This window comes from Ruditapes philippinarum, unplaced genomic scaffold (assembly GCF_026571515.1).
Source record: "Ruditapes philippinarum isolate M1 unplaced genomic scaffold, ASM2657151v2 ctg2974_1_1_1_1, whole genome shotgun sequence".
Classification (NCBI taxonomy): Eukaryota; Metazoa; Mollusca; class Bivalvia; order Venerida; family Veneridae; genus Ruditapes; species Ruditapes philippinarum.
This window is the reverse complement of record NW_026858298.1, coordinates 45,185-67,867: the sequence shown is the minus strand read 5'-3', so window position 1 is coordinate 67,867 and position 22,683 is coordinate 45,185. Positions and strand designations below refer to the sequence as shown.

At 31.7% G+C, this 22,683-nt stretch overlaps 1 protein-coding gene across 1 annotated transcript in view; it reads left to right on the top strand.

Moving 5' to 3' along the window:
- Positions 1-22,683, top strand: part of LOC132752714 (furin-like protease kpc-1) — a 79,255-nt gene that overhangs the window by 12,033 nt on the left and 44,539 nt on the right. Inside the window, 3 exon segments of the mRNA XM_060743077.1 lie at positions 2,135-2,233; positions 13,625-13,723; positions 21,548-21,676. Of these exon segments, the coding sequence (XP_060599060.1) occupies positions 2,135-2,233; positions 13,625-13,723; positions 21,548-21,676 (327 nt within the window).

The window sequence follows — 22,683 nt, the reverse complement described above, 5'->3', positions numbered from 1 at the left end:
GAATAGCAATAGCAATAAAAGACTCCATAGTTTGCATTATACACTGATGGCCCCAAACTGTTTTCTGTTTTCAGTCTAATTAGAGAATTATGTATGTCTTGATATTAGCAAGTTTAAAGTACAGGACAATTGAATGACTTATATATATATGAAGATGACGAGAGCAGACTATGTCAGCGGGAAATGTTTTAGGTGTGAAACTGTTATTGATGTGTAAGCATTCTGCAGTATTGGTCAAGTGTCTGCACACTCTGATACATTATTTAGAGTAGGTGTCATAACCATTTGGTCAAATGTTACCGCAGCGGCTGCAATCAATATTATAGACAAATGATGTAGACTTCACTTATAGACCTATCTATAGCTAGCAATATATTAGGTCCAGTTAGCTGTCCTACTGTATATGGTCAATTAGTGGAGTTGAGAGTTTGGACTAATGTTGAGTAATGGCGTATTGTGAAATGTCTTGTCCTGATGGGACATACTTTATCACAATAACTATGATCTTTCTGGCAAACTTTCAAATGAATCAAAACTTATTATTGAATCATAATATAGGTGATCTTGAATCATCCTGGCTGAATCTGGCAGATGTATTATAGTACCAGTATTTGTATTTATATTTAAAATCAATCTTACTATTTAGTTTCTACCCGCCATCCATGGTGGAAACAGTCTGTCCACTTTTGATGTTGGAGAAAAACATACTGAATTAAAATTGAATTGTATTGTTGTATCTTACAGGAAACTAGACGTCTCTGTTTAAAATTATTTTGTGTTGTTACCTATTGAGAAATTCTGAGACATTTTCACTCACATACAACTCTTCTTGTTTGTCTATTCAGTTTCTTCAATACCAAATATTCCATGTTTATGGTTGCTAACTATTAATTATAGCTGTTTACCGGAAGGGTATAGCCTAATAAAGGGTCACAGTTAAATTTTAGCAAATAAACATGGTATTGTACGAAATGTTATTCAAAAATTAAACTCTAATTGAAGTAAAAGGCAGGTTTCTATTATGTAAATATCCCCTTCAACTTCGCAAACATGACCTTGGACAATTTTCCCTTTGTAAGCTTGTTTCCTTTATATTTGGATGGCTGTTTTTTTTTGCCTCTTGAACTAATGAAAAACTGTAACAAAAAACATGTGAAGTGTAGTTTTCCTGATCATCACATCTGTGTGTGAGCCGCAGTTAACTGTTGGTGCAGAAATCACTTGTGAAACAAATATTACCTTGTTAAATGTTGAGTAGATACTTCAAAATACAGCAAGTAAAGTGTGTGCGAATTATGTTTTTTAATCACATTATAATTGTTGCAAATTGTAGAACATTATCTTGAAAGAGAACCCGTTATGCTTTGTTTTTTTTTCCCCATTTATTTGTAGTTTGATAAAGCAAAGATTATTTGGGTAGTGTCTGGGTAATACTTAGTTTTGCATGCATTTTGCATTGGTCTGTTTGAAGATAAAATTTGAGCTATTGATAAGTACTATAAACGCAGCATTGTTGTGGTCTTCGTTGTGCAAAAACTTTAATGTAGCCCATTATTCAAACATTTTAAAGGGTACTAACACAAAACTTGGATTATTTACTTATCGTAACAAGCTGTAAGACAAGGGGCATTATCCTGAAAGCAATATCTTTAGGAGTTACGTCCCTTCTTACTCTACATATCATAATTTTTCATGAAACTTCACTTATTCAGGATCATATATTGTTGGTCACTATCCAAAACCATTATTCTCTGTTGGACTTTAAATGAATAATGAAATATTTCACTTTCTATACAAGAATGTATTCATTTAAGAAATTTTTTTGGATAATATTTGTAGAGCATAGATTTTTACTGAGTTATCACCCTTTTTAACTTCCTTTTGAAGTTTCTGTCATCACAATAACACATCACAATGAAGGAATTTGTTTGAATCTTTTATACACATCTTCATTATCATGAAATAAAGTCTATGACAAAGACCAGTAACTGTAGCCTGTAATTTTAAAATTACTTCCCTTTGTGAATCTAGAAAATTTTGCTTTGCCCATGTTTGCTATGGAATTCAGTTGTTTTCATTCATATACTGTGCTTAATAATTATGTTTTAACTGTTGTGTATTTGATATATTTCAGATTTTTGGTGATTACTATACACTTCGACACTCCAGAGTTTCTAAAAGGTCCAAATATCCCAGTAAATTCTACCATAATACTCTCAGACAAGATGGCAAGGTAAGATGGCAGATCATTTATTAAATTTTCTTTACTTTTAATTTACTAAAATTTAAAGCAAAAATATCAGATTTTATTTTTTGGGAAATAACCAATATAGTGAACACGAAAGTTTCTTTTTACACGAATTTAAATTTAGAATGTCAATAACTTTATAATTGAAGTTTTAGCCATAAGTTTGGCCAACACAGTGTTTTTCAGTGGAATGTGTGAATAATATTTATTCTTAATTATAACTTTATAAGTGCGAAATTTCAGGATAGATATTGTTGTTGTTCTTACTTACTTCTTAGTTAAATGTCAGTTATATTTTAGAGAGTGAATGTGTACTGGATATTTCACTTGCACATGATCATGATGATACGCATATTTTACTTTAGAAAGTATATTCTTATTAAGAGAGTTGCATGTGAAGTGCATTTTAAAGTTAGGAAAAATTGTACTTTAAACTGTCAAATGAGAGATGAATAAACATTCTCTCCAGATTTTACAAGAATGGATGTTGCCATGTTAATTTGTAAGGAGTGATGTAGTTTTCTTTTCATATGTCATACTAACAAAACAAGGCTGTCTGATTGGTCTGTATGTAACAGTGTAACTCAATTTTCTGGCTGTGGAATTCGGTGCCATATAAGGTCTTGTTTACTCGAGCCATCAAAATTTACTACAGAGCTAAATTGATTATTGATTTGGAATGTTTGTGCATGAAACTATCAGGGGGAAAAAGCAGTAACAGAAAAATTCTTTCCTCCATGGATCTAGACACAAGTTTCTGTAGTAGCGTCTTTTGTGTAACATTATAAAATCTCGAGGAAATGTCTTACACTGACGACCTTTAAATTTACAAAATGATAAAAAAACATAATTTGTTTTAATACAGAAAACGGAATGATTGCATTGGTATTGCATTAATATGATCAAGTCTGATTAGGAGCATAAGCTTATATGCCTCTAATGATCATTAATGAATGATGTTGTTTGACAAAAAAAGCTACAAATATTCTGCTACATGAAGAAAATATTCAGCCATCCGGTTAAGATGTTAAGAAAGAACGGCACTCAGTATGCAATTGTTCAATCTGAAATCTGAATTATAATTTAAATAAAGAATGTTAATTTAAAGAAAGAATGTTGATACAGTCATAATGTTAGAAGTTTAACCGTCAAATAATAATTACAATTCTACCTTTGTAATATTCATGCAAGTCAGTCAAACCAGAGTCTAGCAGGCAAACTGAGCATCACCAAGTTTTACAGAGAGATCAATGGGTTTAAGCTGTTGCAAGACCTCAGTTACTGGTTTTCAATGTAATTTGATGATTGTCTGAGTGCTGTATAGGCATGGAATAAGAAAAAAACAGTTTTAAGCCAGACCTGTATGCACATCCATGAAATCTGACTTAAGTCTGTGTACTGTTTGTTCTTTAATTTAGTTAATTTAGTTATTTTTGTACTAAAAATGTGTTCAAATAACATTTTGACACTCGAAAACTTACAGAAGACAAAACTTTCCATGGTTAATGTGGCCTGTGATTGAGAACAGTCAGTGGGAGTATTAAGCAATGGTATACATATCCTAATTGATATATGATATATGATAAAACATTATTTGCCAAGTGGTCAAGGTCAATTGGCCCTGTCACCCACCACGGTAGGTTTGAATCCTGCTGGGGACTTTATACTCTTTAGCTTTCCTACTATAGCTAAATTAAGGGTGATGGTTTTACTAGGGTGCTTGCCAGACTGTCTGAAAATATGCATGGACGGGAACCTAAGATCTTCCTTTGCCAAGACAGCTAGAGTTTGCCATAATATGACCTTAACACCTAAAAGAAATACAGCTGGAGCCTCCGCCGCCCTCAAAAAAGCTTTGACTTTGCAAAAAGAATTAAATGGAAGATATTTAAGACTTTTAATACTAAGAGAGCTTTTATTTTATAGCGACAGCTTGCTTAAGTCAGATGGTCTCCTTTAATTTGTAACAACATTCTGGTTATCTCTGCAGAACTTTTAAATTAAACACAGACTTAATAATTAGACAGTTCACAAGACACATATCCCCAGGGAAGCTGATCACCTCCTAAAGTCAGTCAATGCCTTTTACGATAGTGCTGTGTTGTTTTTCGATGCATAAATAAGTTAGACTTTAACAGGTGCAAGTATTTAGTTTCAATCAATGATGAAGAGTTTAACATAATAGTGTGTCTGATAATACAAGGTAGCTTGTTAACTTTATTTGACAGTAAGTACCGCTAGCCACAAGATGGTTTCTTTTACTGAAATTCAGCTCAAATTTTGTTTTTTTTGTTTCCTTGGTGGGAATGCAAATTGAACGTGAGATGTTGCTAGGGATAATGGTGTTTAAGAAACTTTCTGTCCCTCACAGATATTGATCATGATCAAATTGGAGGATATCATTGGAGCCAATGTCAAAAAGAAAAGTCTTGAAAACTGATTTTAGCTTTGCAATTTGTTTGTTTTAGATGTGCGCTTTTTTTTTCGCCACTGAGAAAAAAATAGAACTGTCATAGGCTTGGTGTGACAGTACATGTTATCTTTGTGTTTTTCAGACAATTTTGTTTTCTAAATAGAACTGATTTGCATTTTGAAACTGTCTTTATAGAAATATGTTAAATAATTGTTTGTATATTTTATATTTTAATACACAGGGTACCATAGGGCACTGTTAAGAGATGCTCCACTGTAAACTGTTAAGAAATGCACTAGGGTAAACTGTAATGGTATGCTCTGGGGTAAACTGTAATGGTATGCTCTGGGGTAAACTGTAATGGTATGCTCCTGGGTAAACTGTTCAGATAAGCTCCAGGATAAACTGTTCAGATAAGCTCCAGGATAAACTGTTCAGATAAGCTCTAGGGTAAACTGTTCAGATATGCTCCAGGGTAAACTGTTCAGATAAGCTCTAGGGTAAACTGTTCAGATAAGCTCTAGGATAAACTGTTCAGATAAGCTCTAGGGTAAACTGTTCAGATAAGCTCTAGGGTAAACTGTTCAGATAAGCTCTAGGATAAACTGTTTAGATAAGCTCTAGGATAAACTGTTAAGATAATCTTCTGGATAAACTGTTAAGATAAGCTCTGGGATAAAATGTTCAGATAAGCTCTATGATAAACTGTTCAGATAAGCTCTAGGGTAAACTGTTCAGATAAGCTCTAGGATAAACTGATCAGATAAGCTCCAGGATAAACTGTTCAGAAAAGCCCCAGGGTAAAATGTTCAGATAAGCTCCAGGATAAACTGTTCAGATAAGCTCTAGGGTAAACTGTTCAGATAAGCTCCAGGGTAAACTGTTCAGATAAGCTCCAGGATAAACTGTTCAGATAAGCTCTAGGATAAACTGTTTAGATAAGCTCTAGGATAAACTGTTTAGATAAGCTCTAGGATAAACTGTTAAGATAATCTCCTGGAAAAACTGTTAAGATAATCTCCTGGATAAACTGTTAAGATAAGCTCTAGGATAAACTGTTCAGATAAGCTCTAGGATAAACTAAGATAAGCTCTAGGATAAACTGTTAAGATATGCTCCAGTGTTTTCTTTTGAGGTATGCTCAAGGGTTTTCTGTTAAGATATGCTCCAGGGTAAACTATTAAGATATGCTCCAGCGTAAACTATTAAGATATGCTCCAGGGTTAACTGTTAAGGCATAAACTATTAAGATATGCTCGAGGGTAAACTGTTAAGATATAATCAAGGGTTAACCATTGAGATATGGTCCAGGGTTAACTGTTAAAATATGCTCCAGAGTTTTTCTGTGAAGAGCTGCTCATGGGAAAACTCCTAAGACATGTCAAAATGTAAACTGTTAAGATTTGCTCTAGATGGTAAAACTGGTAAGTTAAACTTTAGGGTGAACTGTTAAGACATGCTCAAGGGAAAATCTGTAATTGATATAATTAGATAATAAATGTATGATAGTTCTAGGAGAACAATACAAAAAACAACAACAGACAATAACAGAAGTTGGACACTTTGAGGGTAATATTTTAGTTATGAAATGAGCATACCTAGCTCTGTATAAATATGATGTTTTTATGACAGTAACTGTGAAGCCTGTAGAGTCAAGTTCATTTGCCATGTGAGAATAGCTATAGGGAGCAGGTTATGTAGGAAATAATTACTTGTTAGCTTTTTGCTATATAGAAAATCTGAAATGCTTAAAAGTTTACGCGTATTGAGTATTTTCATAACATTTTATTTAACAAAAAAAAATGGGTTAATAGTTTAAGATGACATCTTGTGTTTTAGTAGATGGTACTTTGTGCATGGGGTGAGGAATAGTGGCTCGAAGTTGTCATCAGGCCTGTTATAAAATTATGAGCTTTTGTGTCTAAAAAGATTTATCACACAAAATGTACCAGGCCTTTTTTGCTACTCCGTAAAAAAAAGGAATTGCAAGCCCATGTATATATAGATGTTAAATTTTGATGTGACATCATTTGCGTTATTCAAACATTGTGTAAAGACACTTTAAATGTTAGTGCTATACTATAGGAGCGTCAATGAAAAATGATTCTTTTTCACTTTATTTTGGGTATGTGTTACATAGAATATTATATTTGGTAGGTTCATTACTTAATTTATTGAACTCGTTGAATGAAATAATAACATGCTCGCCAGAGGCTCGCATAATATAATTTTATTCAACTTGTTCATTTAATTCTGTATTGAACCTAAGTTACTCTCATCTCTTTAAGATTTCTTGTTATAATGAAGAAAATTTCCATTTTATAAAAGAAAATAATGACGGTGAAGTGCAAGATAATTTATATATAAATATGTTCTGTTTCTTTTTTTGTTGGTACTGAAAATTTAAGAAATATTTTTTTCAACAATTAATATTCAGATATAGAATATTGTTGTAGATATGTAAATATTATACTGGTAAATATGTATACAGTATATTAGTCAGGCATTTCATGCAAATGATTAGTTTAGAAGCTGCGAAACTAACTATCGAATTTCAGATAGATTATCGCCTTACATGATTCCAAATGAAGCTATCGGAATATATTGACACTTTCGCTATCTCCGTTTTGAAGAGTTCACAGTCTTTTTACATTGCTTATAATTCACACTGACTCAAATTTACACTTCCGAGAAAACTGTGGCGTGAAAATGTTGAAAATAATTTCATTTTTCGTGTTTTTCTCTCGCACAAAAATTTGAGTTATTGAAACTAATAACCATTTACAATAATGATGTGGAATTGATTTTTTTTTTTTTGCTTTGATGGGAAATTGAGTCTTAAATGATACTTCTCCATGAGTGTGCCTTTTGATTTATTGGACGATTATTTTTTTATCTGTTTGCTGAAACAGGGGCAGAGAAATTTTCACTTGTGTTAATTATTATCTGCAGTGGTCCATCAATAACTTGTTGAAATTCTTGATTTAATTTTTATTACACATTTTCTATTAAGGTCTTTTACAAATTATCATAACAGTTGTTATCACATACTCGTGCCACTTTTGAGACTCTGTTATAATGGTATGCCACGGCGGTGCATATATTTTGACATGACATCATTTGCATTATACACACAAAGCGTAAAGACGCGCTAAATGTTAACGTTACACTATAAGCACGTCACTTTACTGTAAAAAGCTTTTATTTTGGATATGTGATAAATAGAATATTATATTCATCTAGGTTAATTACTAAGTTTATTGAACTTGTTAAATAAATTCAGTATTGAACCTACACTAGTTTTATATCCTCTATTTGTGTAAGCTGGCAGAAATGTTCATTTTACAGATTTTCTAGACTGCCAGTAGGGCAGCTTTAAGAACTATGACTTTTCGGTTGACTTGGATACTGGTTTATGGTAAGATGGTCAAAACTTCTAAAATTAGTGAAGATTATAGTGTAGTAGTAACTAGTTCCATGATAGTTTAACTTAATGATTATAAAAAAAACCAGCCGTGATAGATATAAAATTATATAATGTTGTACAAACATGTCATGAGGTCACTTATTACGTAGATGGTAGGCAGTTGAGACCAATATGACATATGTTTTTTATTTGCCTGATAATGATAGACAATCAGAGTTCATATCACTTATTGGAAGAATAACATGATCATAGACCTATAATTACATAGTTACAATCTTACATACACCATTATATACCTAATTATATTATTGCTAATTCCTGTACAAATAGTTGTACATCTATATACATGATGTACGGGTAAGTATAGAAAATCTGTTTAAGGGTGACTACTCTGGTAATTGTTCGATTTCCTTTGTATTTGAATGCTAAGTAAGACATGTTTGTGTGTTTTGTTTGGTTTCACGAAGCACCAATACAATATAGGTCATATGGCGCCGAAACAAGAAAGATGATTTTGGCTTACCTCGTGTGTTACAAACTTAAAGCAACAATGCACCAGGAGTCAAAACCCTTTCACCTGCTGGAGCTAAGAGATGCATAGAATCCAATAACTTGAACCCATTTAAAGTGACGATTATGCAGGGATAATTCTGGCTGCAATTCTGATGCCTCAGTCCCTATAGGCAACCCCTCAACCACAAGAGGGACTTAAGAAAGACACACTAGTAACACATGGCACTGCATAAAAATATTCAATTCAATTCGCATGTTTACAGTGTTAGTAGAAATATAGTTCAGTACCAGTGATATGTTTTTAGATGAGATGAGGAAACAAGTGAAGTTAGTGGCAGAGACATGAGCGTCTTCAATGAGGGCCGCCGGATTATCAGACGGCTATATCTATTATTAGATAAGTTGTAAGATAGGCTTTCCGGTACTATCAGAAGATGTCTGAACCGACGCTGGCTCCCGGCCAGATACTGCCACCTGTTCCATCACCTATATATATACATTGTTCTACATTTTAAAACTAGGCTTTTCTTTTATTTCCGTAAAATAATCAGGGGGGTAATTGTGAATCTATTGAAAGTTCATGACTAATGCCTCCACCTACATTTGTTGAGGAGTGGTTATAAGTGTATTTTAATGCAACGGTAATTAGGAACAATTTTTCTTTTGAAATATGTGAAACAGTTTTAAAAAAAATAAGAGAATTTTTTTACTGTGTTCCAAGATTGTTTTACATAGTGTTTAAGTGTTTTTGTGGTTAGATAAATTGCATTGATGATGTTGTAAGATGCATGCGGGGAGAATAAAACCAACACAAAAATGTGTTGCCGTAACGATTTGATGCTCTCTCGTCAGAGTGCCAAAGAAATATAATAGTAAAAAGATTGTTTTAAGTATTTTTGAGGTATATTCTTAAAGAATCTGTGAATATTGAAAACAAATATTGAATGATGTGAGTAAAGGGGTAAATATTTCAGGTTTTATTAGCATTAATATCTTGATAAACTGCTGGTAGACGTACTTAATGCTATCTGGAGAATCCAGTACTTTGTTACAGTCATGACCTCATCTTTGCCTTTGATGTGGATTATTATAAAGATTTATCTCTTAATTTTGTGTAGTAGGTGAGCTACAGTACACCCCTTTTAATTTTTTTTTTAACTAAGTCTGGTGCTTGAATTTTGTGTGAATATAGGGTTTTTCTGAATTTTCTTTCATCTTGATATTTGTGTTCAACTGTTCATTACTGAATTTTCTTTTTTCTGATATTTGCATACATTCCTGTTTTGACCATTTCTGATATTTGTGTTCATTTCTGCTTTATCTTTTCTGATATTTGTGAACATACCCCATATTTCAAATTTGAGAACATTCCTAAATTATCTTTTCTGATATTTGTGTAGATAAATGTTCTGATATTTGCTTTTGTTCCTGAATTATCTTTCCTGATATTTGTTGATTTAAATCTTATATTTGTGATTGTACCTAAATGATCTTTTTTGATATTTTTGGATTTGAATTACAATGTTGATATTTGCATTTGTTTCTGAGGTATGCATGTGGATTTAAATGCTCTGATATTTGCTTTTGTTCCTGAATTATCTTTTCTGATATTTTATGAACACTTTTAAATATAAACATTCTGTTGCAAAAATGTATTGCTTGTTTAATACTGCATTAAGTCTGTTGAAGAAAGGTTGCCATGGGTTGAACATATTTAAAACCTTTGGCCTTCTTCTATCCATGTAACCAGTGCAGGCAAAAATCAGCCAGCACATCCATTCCATCTGATTATGGTCGGCACTGTTTGCTTAATATTTAAGTCAGTAAAAAGTAAAAGATTTTGTTCAGATTGAATTATGGACAAGTCCATTTAAGATGTTTAGTGTGTTATAAGGGTTATGTTTGATACAGAATTCCTTTTATTTTCATGTTGTAATTCTATAAGGTGACAACATGGTTAAATAATCCAACCTGTTAGTATAAATTCCGGAATTTTTCCAAGGTTTTCAGATATTTCTTTGAGAAGGAATTTCAATGATATAGAAAATTAGAGGTTGAAATCATAATCTACATTTGTTTATCTTTTACTTTCAGTAACTCGGTGAATGTAAAATGCATTTCTGATAATAAAAACTAATTTAAGGAATTGAATTCTAAAAATATTCTTCTTAATAACCCTGCAATCTTTGTTTACTGGTACACTGTCTAGTTGCTATGCATTTTCATGTTCTAGCCAAAAATCATTAAAATACATTTTCACTGACATTAGTATATAGAAAGAAGAATTCCTTGATAAAAAACAACATGGAATGCACCTTGTGTTTATATTAATTGTAGCATTTAAGTGTAAGTGTTTGGTAGGTTAATATCAAGTGATATACCTCATAGTGCAGGGCAATATGGCTCTTGTCTTCACTGATTGTTCAGGATAGGTTACATTGTTTCGTTGTGATAGAAACAATCAGTTAAAAGGTTTGTGTGATACCATGATTTGTGAGGAAATAATTAGCTCCCAAGTTTTTTTTACATCTACAGAATGTGATGTTTTTATTGTATTTACTGATGAAACTGGCATCAGCTTTTTCTATCAGGTTATGTTGATTTTGTTGGTAATTTGATGCCATAATTGATGCCAAAAAATCTGTACATATATTTATGAACAATATGTGAAAATGAAAAGAAGTAAACAAAAAATAATAAAAAAAACAACAAAAAATGAGAGAACATCTTGGCCATGTGCTTAAGTTAGCTGATAACAAATCTAGCTTTCCTCACCAATGTCCGAATGTTGGTTTGAACCCTATAGTCAGTTCTTTCATATGATATGAGAATGTAAAAAAAATATGTGAGATGGTAATAATAATTTGATGTACCCTCATTGTCTATGTTAAGTAACACACTGACATATAGGGGCACCTTTAGACTTGTATTTTGCCAGTATATGTATTCTAGTAGAACCAGTTCACTAACTTTGACAGACAGATAATAATTGGTGCTTCATGATTGCTGGAAAATGAAATTTATGATGGTAGTTTTGCATCAATAATTAAATCAAAATTCAGTTTTACATTAAGTTAGAATGAGGACTTGTTTATTATTTTGTTTTATGATTTAGTTAGTCAGGTATGATTATAAAGATTATAAGATACATAGTGTAATGTGAATATAATCCACTTCTGTTGTGTCTAATTCTAAATGTTTACTTTGAAGATATGAAGAGTATTTAGTGCTGACTTTGTTGCCAAGCCAACTACTAAATGTTGGTTAATCTCTCACAGAGCTTCGTTTAATGTATCATAATTCAGGGTAGGATTAAAGAAAACCGCAGTCTGAATTAGTGAAATGAATGAAAACTGTAACGATGTTTGATGATTTGTATTTAGCATCCTGGAGCATCTATGAAAAATGTATAACTAGTTCAAGGTAACTGTTGTAAAATATGTTTGATGTTGAACTCTGCATGATAAAACATGACTCTTTAAAAATAGTACTCAACACTTTCATCAGTGTCATTTTTTTAACTTGGTTATGGTTTTGTGTGCAAATTCACAGCTAACTTAAACCCTAAAGAACTTGTTATTGGTTCTTTTGTAATGTCACAATATGACAAAAACCTCAAAGCTAACTGGTATAAATAATGTCACAGTCATAATGACTACCCCCGCCCCATCTACACATAATGTGGTAATGTCACATTACAACAGTTAGTCTACTCCCTCCACATTTAATGTGGGAATATCACATTATGACTAAACCCCTCCACACACATAATGTGGTAATTTCACATTATGACTTAACCCTCCACACACATAATGTGGTAATGTCACAATATAACTAAACCCCTCCACACATAATGTGATAATGTCATAATATATCTAAACCCATCCACACACATAATGTGGTAATGTCATAATATGACTTATTAAACCCCTCCACACACATAATGTGGTAATGTCACATAACAACCCCCTCCACACACATTTAATGTGGTAATGTCACATTAACTAAACCCCTCCACACACATAATGTGGTAATGTCATAATATAACTACTCCCCTCCACATTCAATGTGGTAATGTCACATTATGACTAACCTCTCCACACAGAATGTGGTAATGTCACATATAACTAAACTCCCTCCACATTAATGTGGGAATGTCACATTATTGACTTAACCCTCCACACACATAATGTGGTAATGTCACATAATAACTACTCCCTCCACATTTAATGTGGGAATGTCACATTATGACTTAACCCTCCACACACATAATGTGGTAATGTCACATAATAACTACTCCCTCCACATTTAATGTGGGAATGTCACATTATGACTTAAACCCTCCACACACATAATGTGGTAATGTCACATAACAACTACTCCCTCCACATTTAATGTGGGAATGTCACATTATGACTTAAACCCTCCACACACATAATGTGGTAATGTCACATAACAACTACTCCCTCCACATTTAATGTGGGAATGTCACATTATGAGTTAAACCCTCCACACACATAATGTGGTAATGTCACATAACAACTACTCCCTCCACATTTAATGTGGGAATATCACATTATGACTTAACCCTCCACACACATAATGTGGTAATGTCACATTATAACTACTCCCTCCACATTTAATGTGGGAATGTCACATTATGACTTAAACCCTCCACACACATAATGTGGTAATGTCACAAAATGACTAAACCCCTCCACACACATAATGTGGTAATGTCACAATATAACTAAACCCCTCCACACACATAATGTGGTAATGTCACAATATAACTAAACCCCTCCACACATAATGTGGTAATGTCACAATATAACTAAACCCCTCCACACATAATGTGGTAATGTCACAATATGACTAAACCCCTCCACACATAATGTGGTAATGTCACAATATAACTAAACCCCTCCACACATAATGTGGTAATGTTACAATATGACTAAACCCCTTCACAAGTAATGCTGTAATATCAAATTAATTATGTGTTTGTTTGTTTAATTTTCAGGTAAAATGGCTGGAACAACAGGTAGCAAAGAAAAGAGTTAAACGATTCATACCATACCAGGAATTCAATGATCAGAAATGGCCCAGCCAATGGTACTTGGTAAGTTACTTTGTTTAAAATTGATTACATGTATAATAATGCTGAAAGTGTTCTTCTAGTCTACATTTGACTTGTCCTGGACATGGACCTTTGTATTGCTTGTAAATATATTGTATCGTGGACACAATTTGCTTGTTTCCATGCTGAATTTTTGCTGATAGTGATAACCAGTGTTTTTAGCAAGCATAACACATTCTATGATACTCCCCTACATTTACTTTCATCTAGTGCTTTCTTCATACTATATTCAGAAAAGGCATCAGGACGCTGAAAAATAAAAGTAGTCCATAAAAAATGGTTTATATGCATACGCACTATTTTGATCATGTGACACTCTTAACTAATTTTGTTCATATTCAGTGAGATTATTATTCAGCATCTTAAAATGAAACAAAATAACCTGATTTCATTTTAACTAAAATAAAAACACCAACAAAGCAAAAAATCAAAACAAAAGGACAGTTTATAAAGATGTTAGTTTGATTAGTTAAATCATTGATCAGTAATCTAAAAACGTAAACAATGTATTATTTATTGACAGAGTGATGGCCCTCAAGCTACTGGAATACTTTGATGTTTTGTATATATTATGTAACATTATTCAGGTTGCAAACTTGCACCAATAAAACATGAGGTTGATATACTTGTAGTGTCACATGATATTTGTGTAAGCTGGGTTTCCCATGTTTATTTTTCAATCTATTAACATAATGATGGCTGTTCTCTAGATTTAAGTTTCCACTGCTAAATTGATATGAATTGTATCATTTTAAAGTCATTATGTGATTGGCCAGGGTATAATAGTTAACCTTTGGCACTGTTTCAAAATGTCTGCCCAGTGTGTTCAATATGAGAAAATATTATGCCCTGGGAATTAGCATTTATGATAGTTTAGAATCTGTTTATACAATAATGTAATTGATTATGCCATATCTGACCTGTTAGATGATGCATTCATAGAATAATGAGTTCCTATTGAATTCCAGGAAATAAAACATATTCTTACATGGTATATATGTAAAAGTATTGTAACACATGCATCACTATGATATATCAGCAGTTTTTTATGCTATCAAAATATTACATTCCTGTCTGATATCAGAATATTACACTCCACTTTGATCTCAAAATATTAAACTCCACTTTGATATCAAAATGTTACATTCTTCTTTGATAGCAAAAGATCATATTACTCTTTGATATCAATATATTACATTCCTCTTTGATATCAAAACATTACATTACTCTTTGATATCAAAATATTACATTCCTTTTTGATATCAAAATATTGCAGTTCTCTTAAATGTCAAAATATTACACTCCTCTTTGATATCAAAATAATTACACTCCTTTTTGATATCAAAATATTACAGTCCTCTTTGATATCAAAATATTACACTCCACTTTGATATCAAAACATTACATTACTCTTTGATATCGAAATATTACATTCCTTTTTTATATCAAAATATTACATTACTCTTTGATATCAAAATATTACACTCCACTTTGATATCAAAATATAATACTCCTCTTTGATATCAAAATATTACACTTTTCTTTGATATCAAAATATTACATTCCACTATGATATCAAAATATTACACTTTGATATTAGCAGCATTTAATGTAATTTGTTGCTTTAATGTCAACAGCTATATTTCAATATATAGCACAAGTATTTTTATATAAAAAACATCAGCAGGTTTTGATGTAGACGAGCTAGTTTCATATCAGCAGTTAGTGTATTAATTTTGATATCAGTAACAATTGAGACAGGCAAATTTGATATCAACAGATTTGATGGAGACAAGTAGGTAAAACAAAGAGCAGTTTACAGTAATTGTTTGTCATTTTATATAAAAAAAAATGTCAAAAACAACAACAAAAAAACAACAACAAAAAAAACCACATCCTTTTTTAGAAAATAAAAAAGAAAAAAAAAAGAACCCACATTTATTATATACTTATAAATGAAATATTGAGAAATATTGATGAAATAAAATGCGTTTTTTCATTTTCCATATTTTCACTGTAAAAATTTATTTTTCACTGCAGTGAAACATATTTTCCGTATTTTCACTGGTGTCTTGCCGGACTACTTTCTTTTAAATTCTACCAGTACACAAAATTTAAGGGAAAGTTTTTCAAATTTTATCGCAAAAAAGAGAAAAATGTACATAATAAACAGAAAATTCAAGTTTTTTCTATAAATACATGATTTATTTTCATCTTGTGGCATGAAAATTACCATATTTCACTCGTGGCTACCGCCACTCATGAAATATTTATTTTCATACCACTCGATGAAAATAAATCATGTATTTATAGAAAAAACTTGAATATCCTCTATCGATTTTAGAATGTATAACGTATTTACCACTTTTAAGCATTTAGATCAATAGAAGCAAATTATTTTTCAGATTTTTTTTTAAAGCAAAAACACAAACTTTGAAGTAAACAAACAACCAATTAGTGATGTTTATGTGTCCAAATATGACCACCCAGTTTTACTGACTGACACTTGATTGAAGGCACGAAGTAAATAAATAAATAACAGCAAATTGAGTACATCAAGTGGGGAGTCTGGCCTCGCTTCCAGATAAAATAAGTTAAAATTTAATAGGTTTGAGGTAAATAATGTATTTAGTGTTGAAGGGTTCACTGCTGTCAGACAGGAGCATGGCAGCAGCAATTATAAACTCTTGAGCTTCTTTCTTGTTTGCTGTAACTGCCACAGTGAATTTATTCTTTCTATAAATATATATAAACATTTGAGAGATAAAAATAATCTTGTTCCTAATTTTGTTTTTTTCATTCAAAATGTTTAATCTTAATGTATTTTGTGTTTAAATATAGGGGTGGAATTTTATATTAGTTTTATTTTTGCTTGTGACGGTAAACAATTTAGATATCTTTTGTCTGAAGGATATTCTTATTCCATCAGAAACATTAAAATGTCTCTGCTATACTTCAATTGTCATGTTTGAATGTTAAACAACACATGTAACAAATGATATTTTGATTTTTGGATAATGACCAAGTTGAAATGTATAGAATTTTATTAGTGAAATTCCTAAAAACACACAAGGACAGCAGTAAAATTAACAGTTTTGCTTGGGAAAAAAAACATCTTTTTTTTTTGATAATTTCAGATATTTGGTTATTAATAAAAGATGAAAAGTTGATGTAGATATTAAAGTCAGTATGTTTATTCATTTCTGACATTAATGTAAGTGTGACCACCCATATTTATATAGTTTGTATTTGACACACATATGTGATGAGTATAAGTAAGATTGGATTTGTCATACATATTAAGCAGTCATGCGGCTGACAAGATTGATACACTACCTACAGTATCACTTAATATACGTCACACTTACCTCTATATATTTTACTGCAGCTTTATAGATAGGACAAACCTTGTCACTGATGCAGGTGGGCCCGGTTTATCATCTATGATTAAAAATTGGTGTCCCATTGCAGATTTCAGGCTTGACTCTACTATAATTTTCTTCCAACAAAACTAACTTTTTTTGACATTGATCACTTCTGTGATTAATGTTTTAGATGTTATGGAATTTTTAAGGTATTTAATGAAATTTTCTAATATTATCGCACTGGAACTTGAAATTCTGTCAATAATTAAGCAGTAAAGTCTGATTAGAAAATATCTATACCTATGTAAAAAATCAGACTTTACTGCTATTATTGACAGAATTTCAAGTTCCTATACAGTAAGGTTCATGTTATTTGTTGAAATTAAAAAAAATACAAATTATATATATTCATTGTTGTTCTAACTTATAAAAGTTTATATATATTTTAACTATGGTAGATATCAAAATTACTATATATATTAAAAGGTATATTTATTCAACAGAATCCTTTAATTATGATACCAATCTCAGAGGCTAATTAATGTGTATGATAACAGGCCATTATAATGATAGACCCAATTGCCATCACAGAATTATAGGTTATCTGTACAGATTGCCGTTTATTATTCTTAGGTCCCTTTAATTAATGATGGACAGGTCTAATTACAAAGCTGAGGACATAATTATGAGGAAAAGGATTGTTCTCTATTATACTCATTCAGCAGAAACAATGTCATCATTTTGCCTTAGCTTTTATATCATGCAAGATTGTATCCCTCATCCAAGTTTCTATCCCTTATATAATAAGATTGTATCCCTCGTGAAAGTTCCACAAAAATGCAAGTTTTTGTCTTTTATTCCTTCATGTCTCTATGCAGGATTCAGTCAATAATTATTTAGTTTCTCATATAAATCTTTGTCCCTCATGCATTTAGTTTCTGTTAAAGACATTTACTCATTATTTTCAGTCAATTTTATTCTTTTGTCCTGTCATATTGTTTGGGTGGTCAATAACCTTAAAAAAACACCCAAAAAAACCTTAATTGTCTTTTAAAGTTTTTTAAGAACAATGATATGTCTAAAAAGTGACTGATATAGTATGTCAGAAAACCGCACACATCAGATAACAATGTGAAATATAAAAATTACATCAAAAATGAATTTATATTTATGTTTATTTGTACTATATGGTCGACATAAAATCACCTTTAGTATACAAAGTTTACTAAGATATACTGATGGATCTGGCACTATATGTTTTGAATTAAATGGTAACAAGATGATAACAATTCTGTTGTAAAATGTTGACGATGGGTTGATGAGGCTGTTATAAAGATTGACAGTTTCCTGTTATGATCCTAATTTATATAATTTCTGTGTTATAAAATATGTAATAACGTAATAAATGATAATAGGCAGCATCCGTTGGTGTGTCTGGACCCGCGGCATCGTTGCCAAATTGTACTTATTAAATAATCATGAAACACAAATAACACCAGCCTTGTTTATAAGACGTAGGATTACTGCTGGAATAAATCTGCTGACATCAGAAAGTTTTTTTAGTAACATTTTTAACATTGATGTGACAGTTTTCTCTCTCAGTCCAGTTAAATATTAACAAAAAAGATATTAGTCAAAATAGTACACATATTTAAGCCTCTGTTAAATTGTAGCAAACCTTAGAAACCTAATACTTTAGTCTGACCAGACTCAATACTTCAGTCCTACCTAACTCAATACAGTAGTCTGACCAGACTCTATACTTTACTCTGACCAAACTCAATACTTTAGTCTGACCAGACTCAATACTTTACTCTGACCATACTCAATACTTTAGTCTGACCATACTTGATACTTTAGTCTGACCATACTCAATACTTTAGTCTAACCAGACTTGATACTTTAGTCTGACCTGACTCGATACTGTAGTCTGACCAGACTCAATATAGTAGCCTGACCAGACTCAATAATTTAGTCTGACCGGACTTTAATTGCACAGTTTGCTGCCCAATTCAGCATTCTGATTCTGAAGTCCCATGAATGATAATACTAATTACATGTGCAAGTCTGTAACTCAATTTAAGCAGGGTACTTAATTTTGATTAAACCAGTTATTCTTTGAAGCTTGTAATTTATAGAAATTCTTCATCTCTCATGATTGGCCAGGTTTTGTCATCAGATCAGCTCAAATGTAATTGATTGTTTTTCCTACAAAAATTCGAATTCCATATCTCAGAAAATATTTTGCCCTGCAAATTTCATGCTGAGAGTAAAAGTGAAACATTACATGGAGGAAATAGTTTACGAGCAATATACAGGAGACAATTATTTGTATGTGCTCTTCTTTATTTATAAATTAACAGAAATTGTGGCCAGTCTGAACCAAAAAAAAAAAAAAAAAAAACTATATAGAAAAGTAGAGTAGTGTTAAGTGTATTGATTTCCATTAAGTTGGTGGTGTCAAAGAATGATAAATCTCGTGTGAAGTAAATTTAATATCAGCTTAACACTTTCACTTTCTTTGGACACATTTTGTATTGATCAGAACTAAGTCATGAACCGCGAGTCCATCATCATCGTGTCAATCAGTATAGTATGATAAAAAGAACAACCTCATCAATTGTTATGATTACAGCATTTTATAGTATGATGGTTTCCAGTCAATTTCTGTAACAAGATTGTCCTGTCAGCAATAAAATATATTTAATGCTTGTGTTCTGCCTGTTTTGTTAAGAGAACCACATAATGTGCCCCTGGCTTCTTCTTTTAAAGATGAATGACCCAATGAATGTAAAATAACAATCTCTCTTCTTCTAATAGTTTATTGTACCATGTAATTTATAAGAAATAATAACACAAGAGAATCATCCTATTGTATTACTGAAATTATTTATGGTGGAATATCAGGATAATTATTTCCACTTTGATTTAAAAGCTGTGATGTGTATAAGTACTCTGTGCTGTTCTGAAAGTTTATAGCATATATCATAGCTGTAGCTGTAGAAGTGAGGAAACCTGGTTTGGAATGATAGATTACAAAAGATATGAGATGACAAATGAGTTACATAAGAAGAGAAATGATAGATGCAGATCTTGCTACAATTTGTCCTTGTACTTCATTTCTCACAATGTATTTAACAAGCTCCAACAATCTGTCGTTGTACACCATTTCTCAATGTATTTAACAAGCTCCTACAATCTGTCCTTGTACTTCATTTCTCACAATGTAGTTAACAAGCTCCTACAATTTATCCTTGTACACCATTTCTAAATGTAGTTAACAAGCTCCTACAATCTGTCCTTGTACACCATTTCTAAATGTAGTTAACAAGCTCCTACAATTTATCCTTGTACACCATTTCTCAATGTAGTTAACAAGCTCCTACAATCTGTCCTTGTACACCGTTTCTAAATGTAGTTAACAAGCTATTACAAACTGTCCTTGTACACCATTTCACAATGTATTTAACAAGCTATTACAAACTGTCCATGAACACCATATCTCAATGTAGTTAACAAGCCTAATACACAATTTCTCAATGTAGTCATCAAGCTCGTACAATCTTGTTCACCATTTCTCAATGTATTAAACAAGCTCATATATAATCTATCCTTGTACACCATTTCTCAATATAGTTAACAAGCTTCAAAAACCTATCCTTGTACACAATTTCTTTATGTAGTTATCAAGCTCCTACAATCTTGTACAACATTTCTTAATGTAGTTAACAAGCTCCAAAAAATCTATCCTAATAGACAATTTCTCACTGTAGTTATCTAGCTCCTACAATATTGTAAACCATTTCTCAATGTAGTTAACAAGCTCATACAATCTGGCCTTGTTCACCATTTCACTCTGTAGTTAACAAGCTCCTACAAATTGTCTATGTACACCATTTCTCAATGTAGTTAACAAGCTCATACAGTCTGTCCTTATTCTAGTTAGCAAGCTCCTACAAACTCCTTGTACACAATTTCTCAATGTATTTATCAAGCTCATACAATCTTGTACACCATTTCTCAATATAGGTAACAAGCTATTCCAAACTCTCGTTGTATATCATTTCTCAATATAGTTAACAAGCTGCGCCATTTTGTATCTTTACTTCTTGACTGTTTTGTAATTATTAAAGAAAAATAAAATGTTTATTATTTTCTGATACAATGAAATTTGTGCCCATTATCAAAGAATTGCTTAGTGAGAGAGCTCTATTTGTATATATATCAGAAATTGTGTGGTATGTTACTATTATTATGTAAGTAAATAAAAAATGTTTCATCTGTTACATATAAAAAAATTTGGTTATTGCAGGTATTTTTATTCTATTTTATGTTGTTAAAATAAAACAGTAGGTAATATTCGTGGAATGTTAATCGAATTCTTTGAGATTTATTGATTGTTTTCAGCATAAATATATTTGTATTTTCTATATATTTGCAGAATCGTGGTCAAGGCCTGGACATGAATGTACAGAAGGCGTGGGCAATGGGTGTGACTGGTAAGGGAGTGGCAGTCACAATTCTAGATGATGGTATAGAGTCCGAGCACCCTGATCTAAAGAGGAACTACGTATGTTCTATATTGTTTTGTTAGTTTGTGCAGAATTTAGTTTAGTTCGGATTGTGTAGAAAACTATATATAAAGCTTATAGACACACTTTTGAATCTGTTCCTGGAACCAACCAGTACTGAGCAATGAGTGTCAAGTTTCTTGCTAAAGGAAACAACAACTTGCCCCCCATGGGGTTTGAACCCATATTGCCATATTGTTTTGTTAATAATTTGATTTTGAATGTGAATGCCAAGTTGTTTAAATTCAAAATTTAACTATGGAATTGGTGAGATACAGACACAAAAAATTATTCTTCAAAGATTAAAGTGTATATTTACAATACCAAATTTCCAAGGATTCAAAATTGAATTGAAATTTATGGGATCAGCATTTTTCTTGACAGGAATGTACTTAACAGTTAAAAGAAAATGAAAAAGAGCAAATTAATTTGCTTTATGGTTTTTAAACAAATTGTTTTCTAGAATAAGACATAAGCTGTTCTTTTGTAGGAATTGAAACTAATTCTCAAAAATTTTATATTTCATTTATTATTTATCATGTTTAAAGTGTTTTTTTTGTGGGGTGTTTTTTTGTTTTGTTTTTTTTTGCTATCGGATTTGTAGTAGACTTTGGTAGATATGGAAGTGAGAGCACTGTGAAATTGTTCTGGCTGTTGTAACAGCTTGTCCTGCTATTAGAGAGACGTGCATTAAAAGTGTTATAATGACAACGCTATAACTTGTTGCGATACCTCTCCGAAATCTTCCTCCAGCAATTTGTAAACTTTTTGCCACCACTTAACATATTAATCAAAGGCATCGCGCCAAACTTGAATACTAAATGTGTAAATCATGCACGCAAGGAAAAAAAAATCGAAACATGCTAATGACATAAAATGATGTTGTAACGCGTTATCAAAATATTGGAACTATGCCTGAAAGTTTGAAGAGATGAAAATCCCTGTAGCTTATCTATAGTCTGAAGGGAGAGAGAAGCTATTTGTGAAGGTGTAAACGCTGAATTCC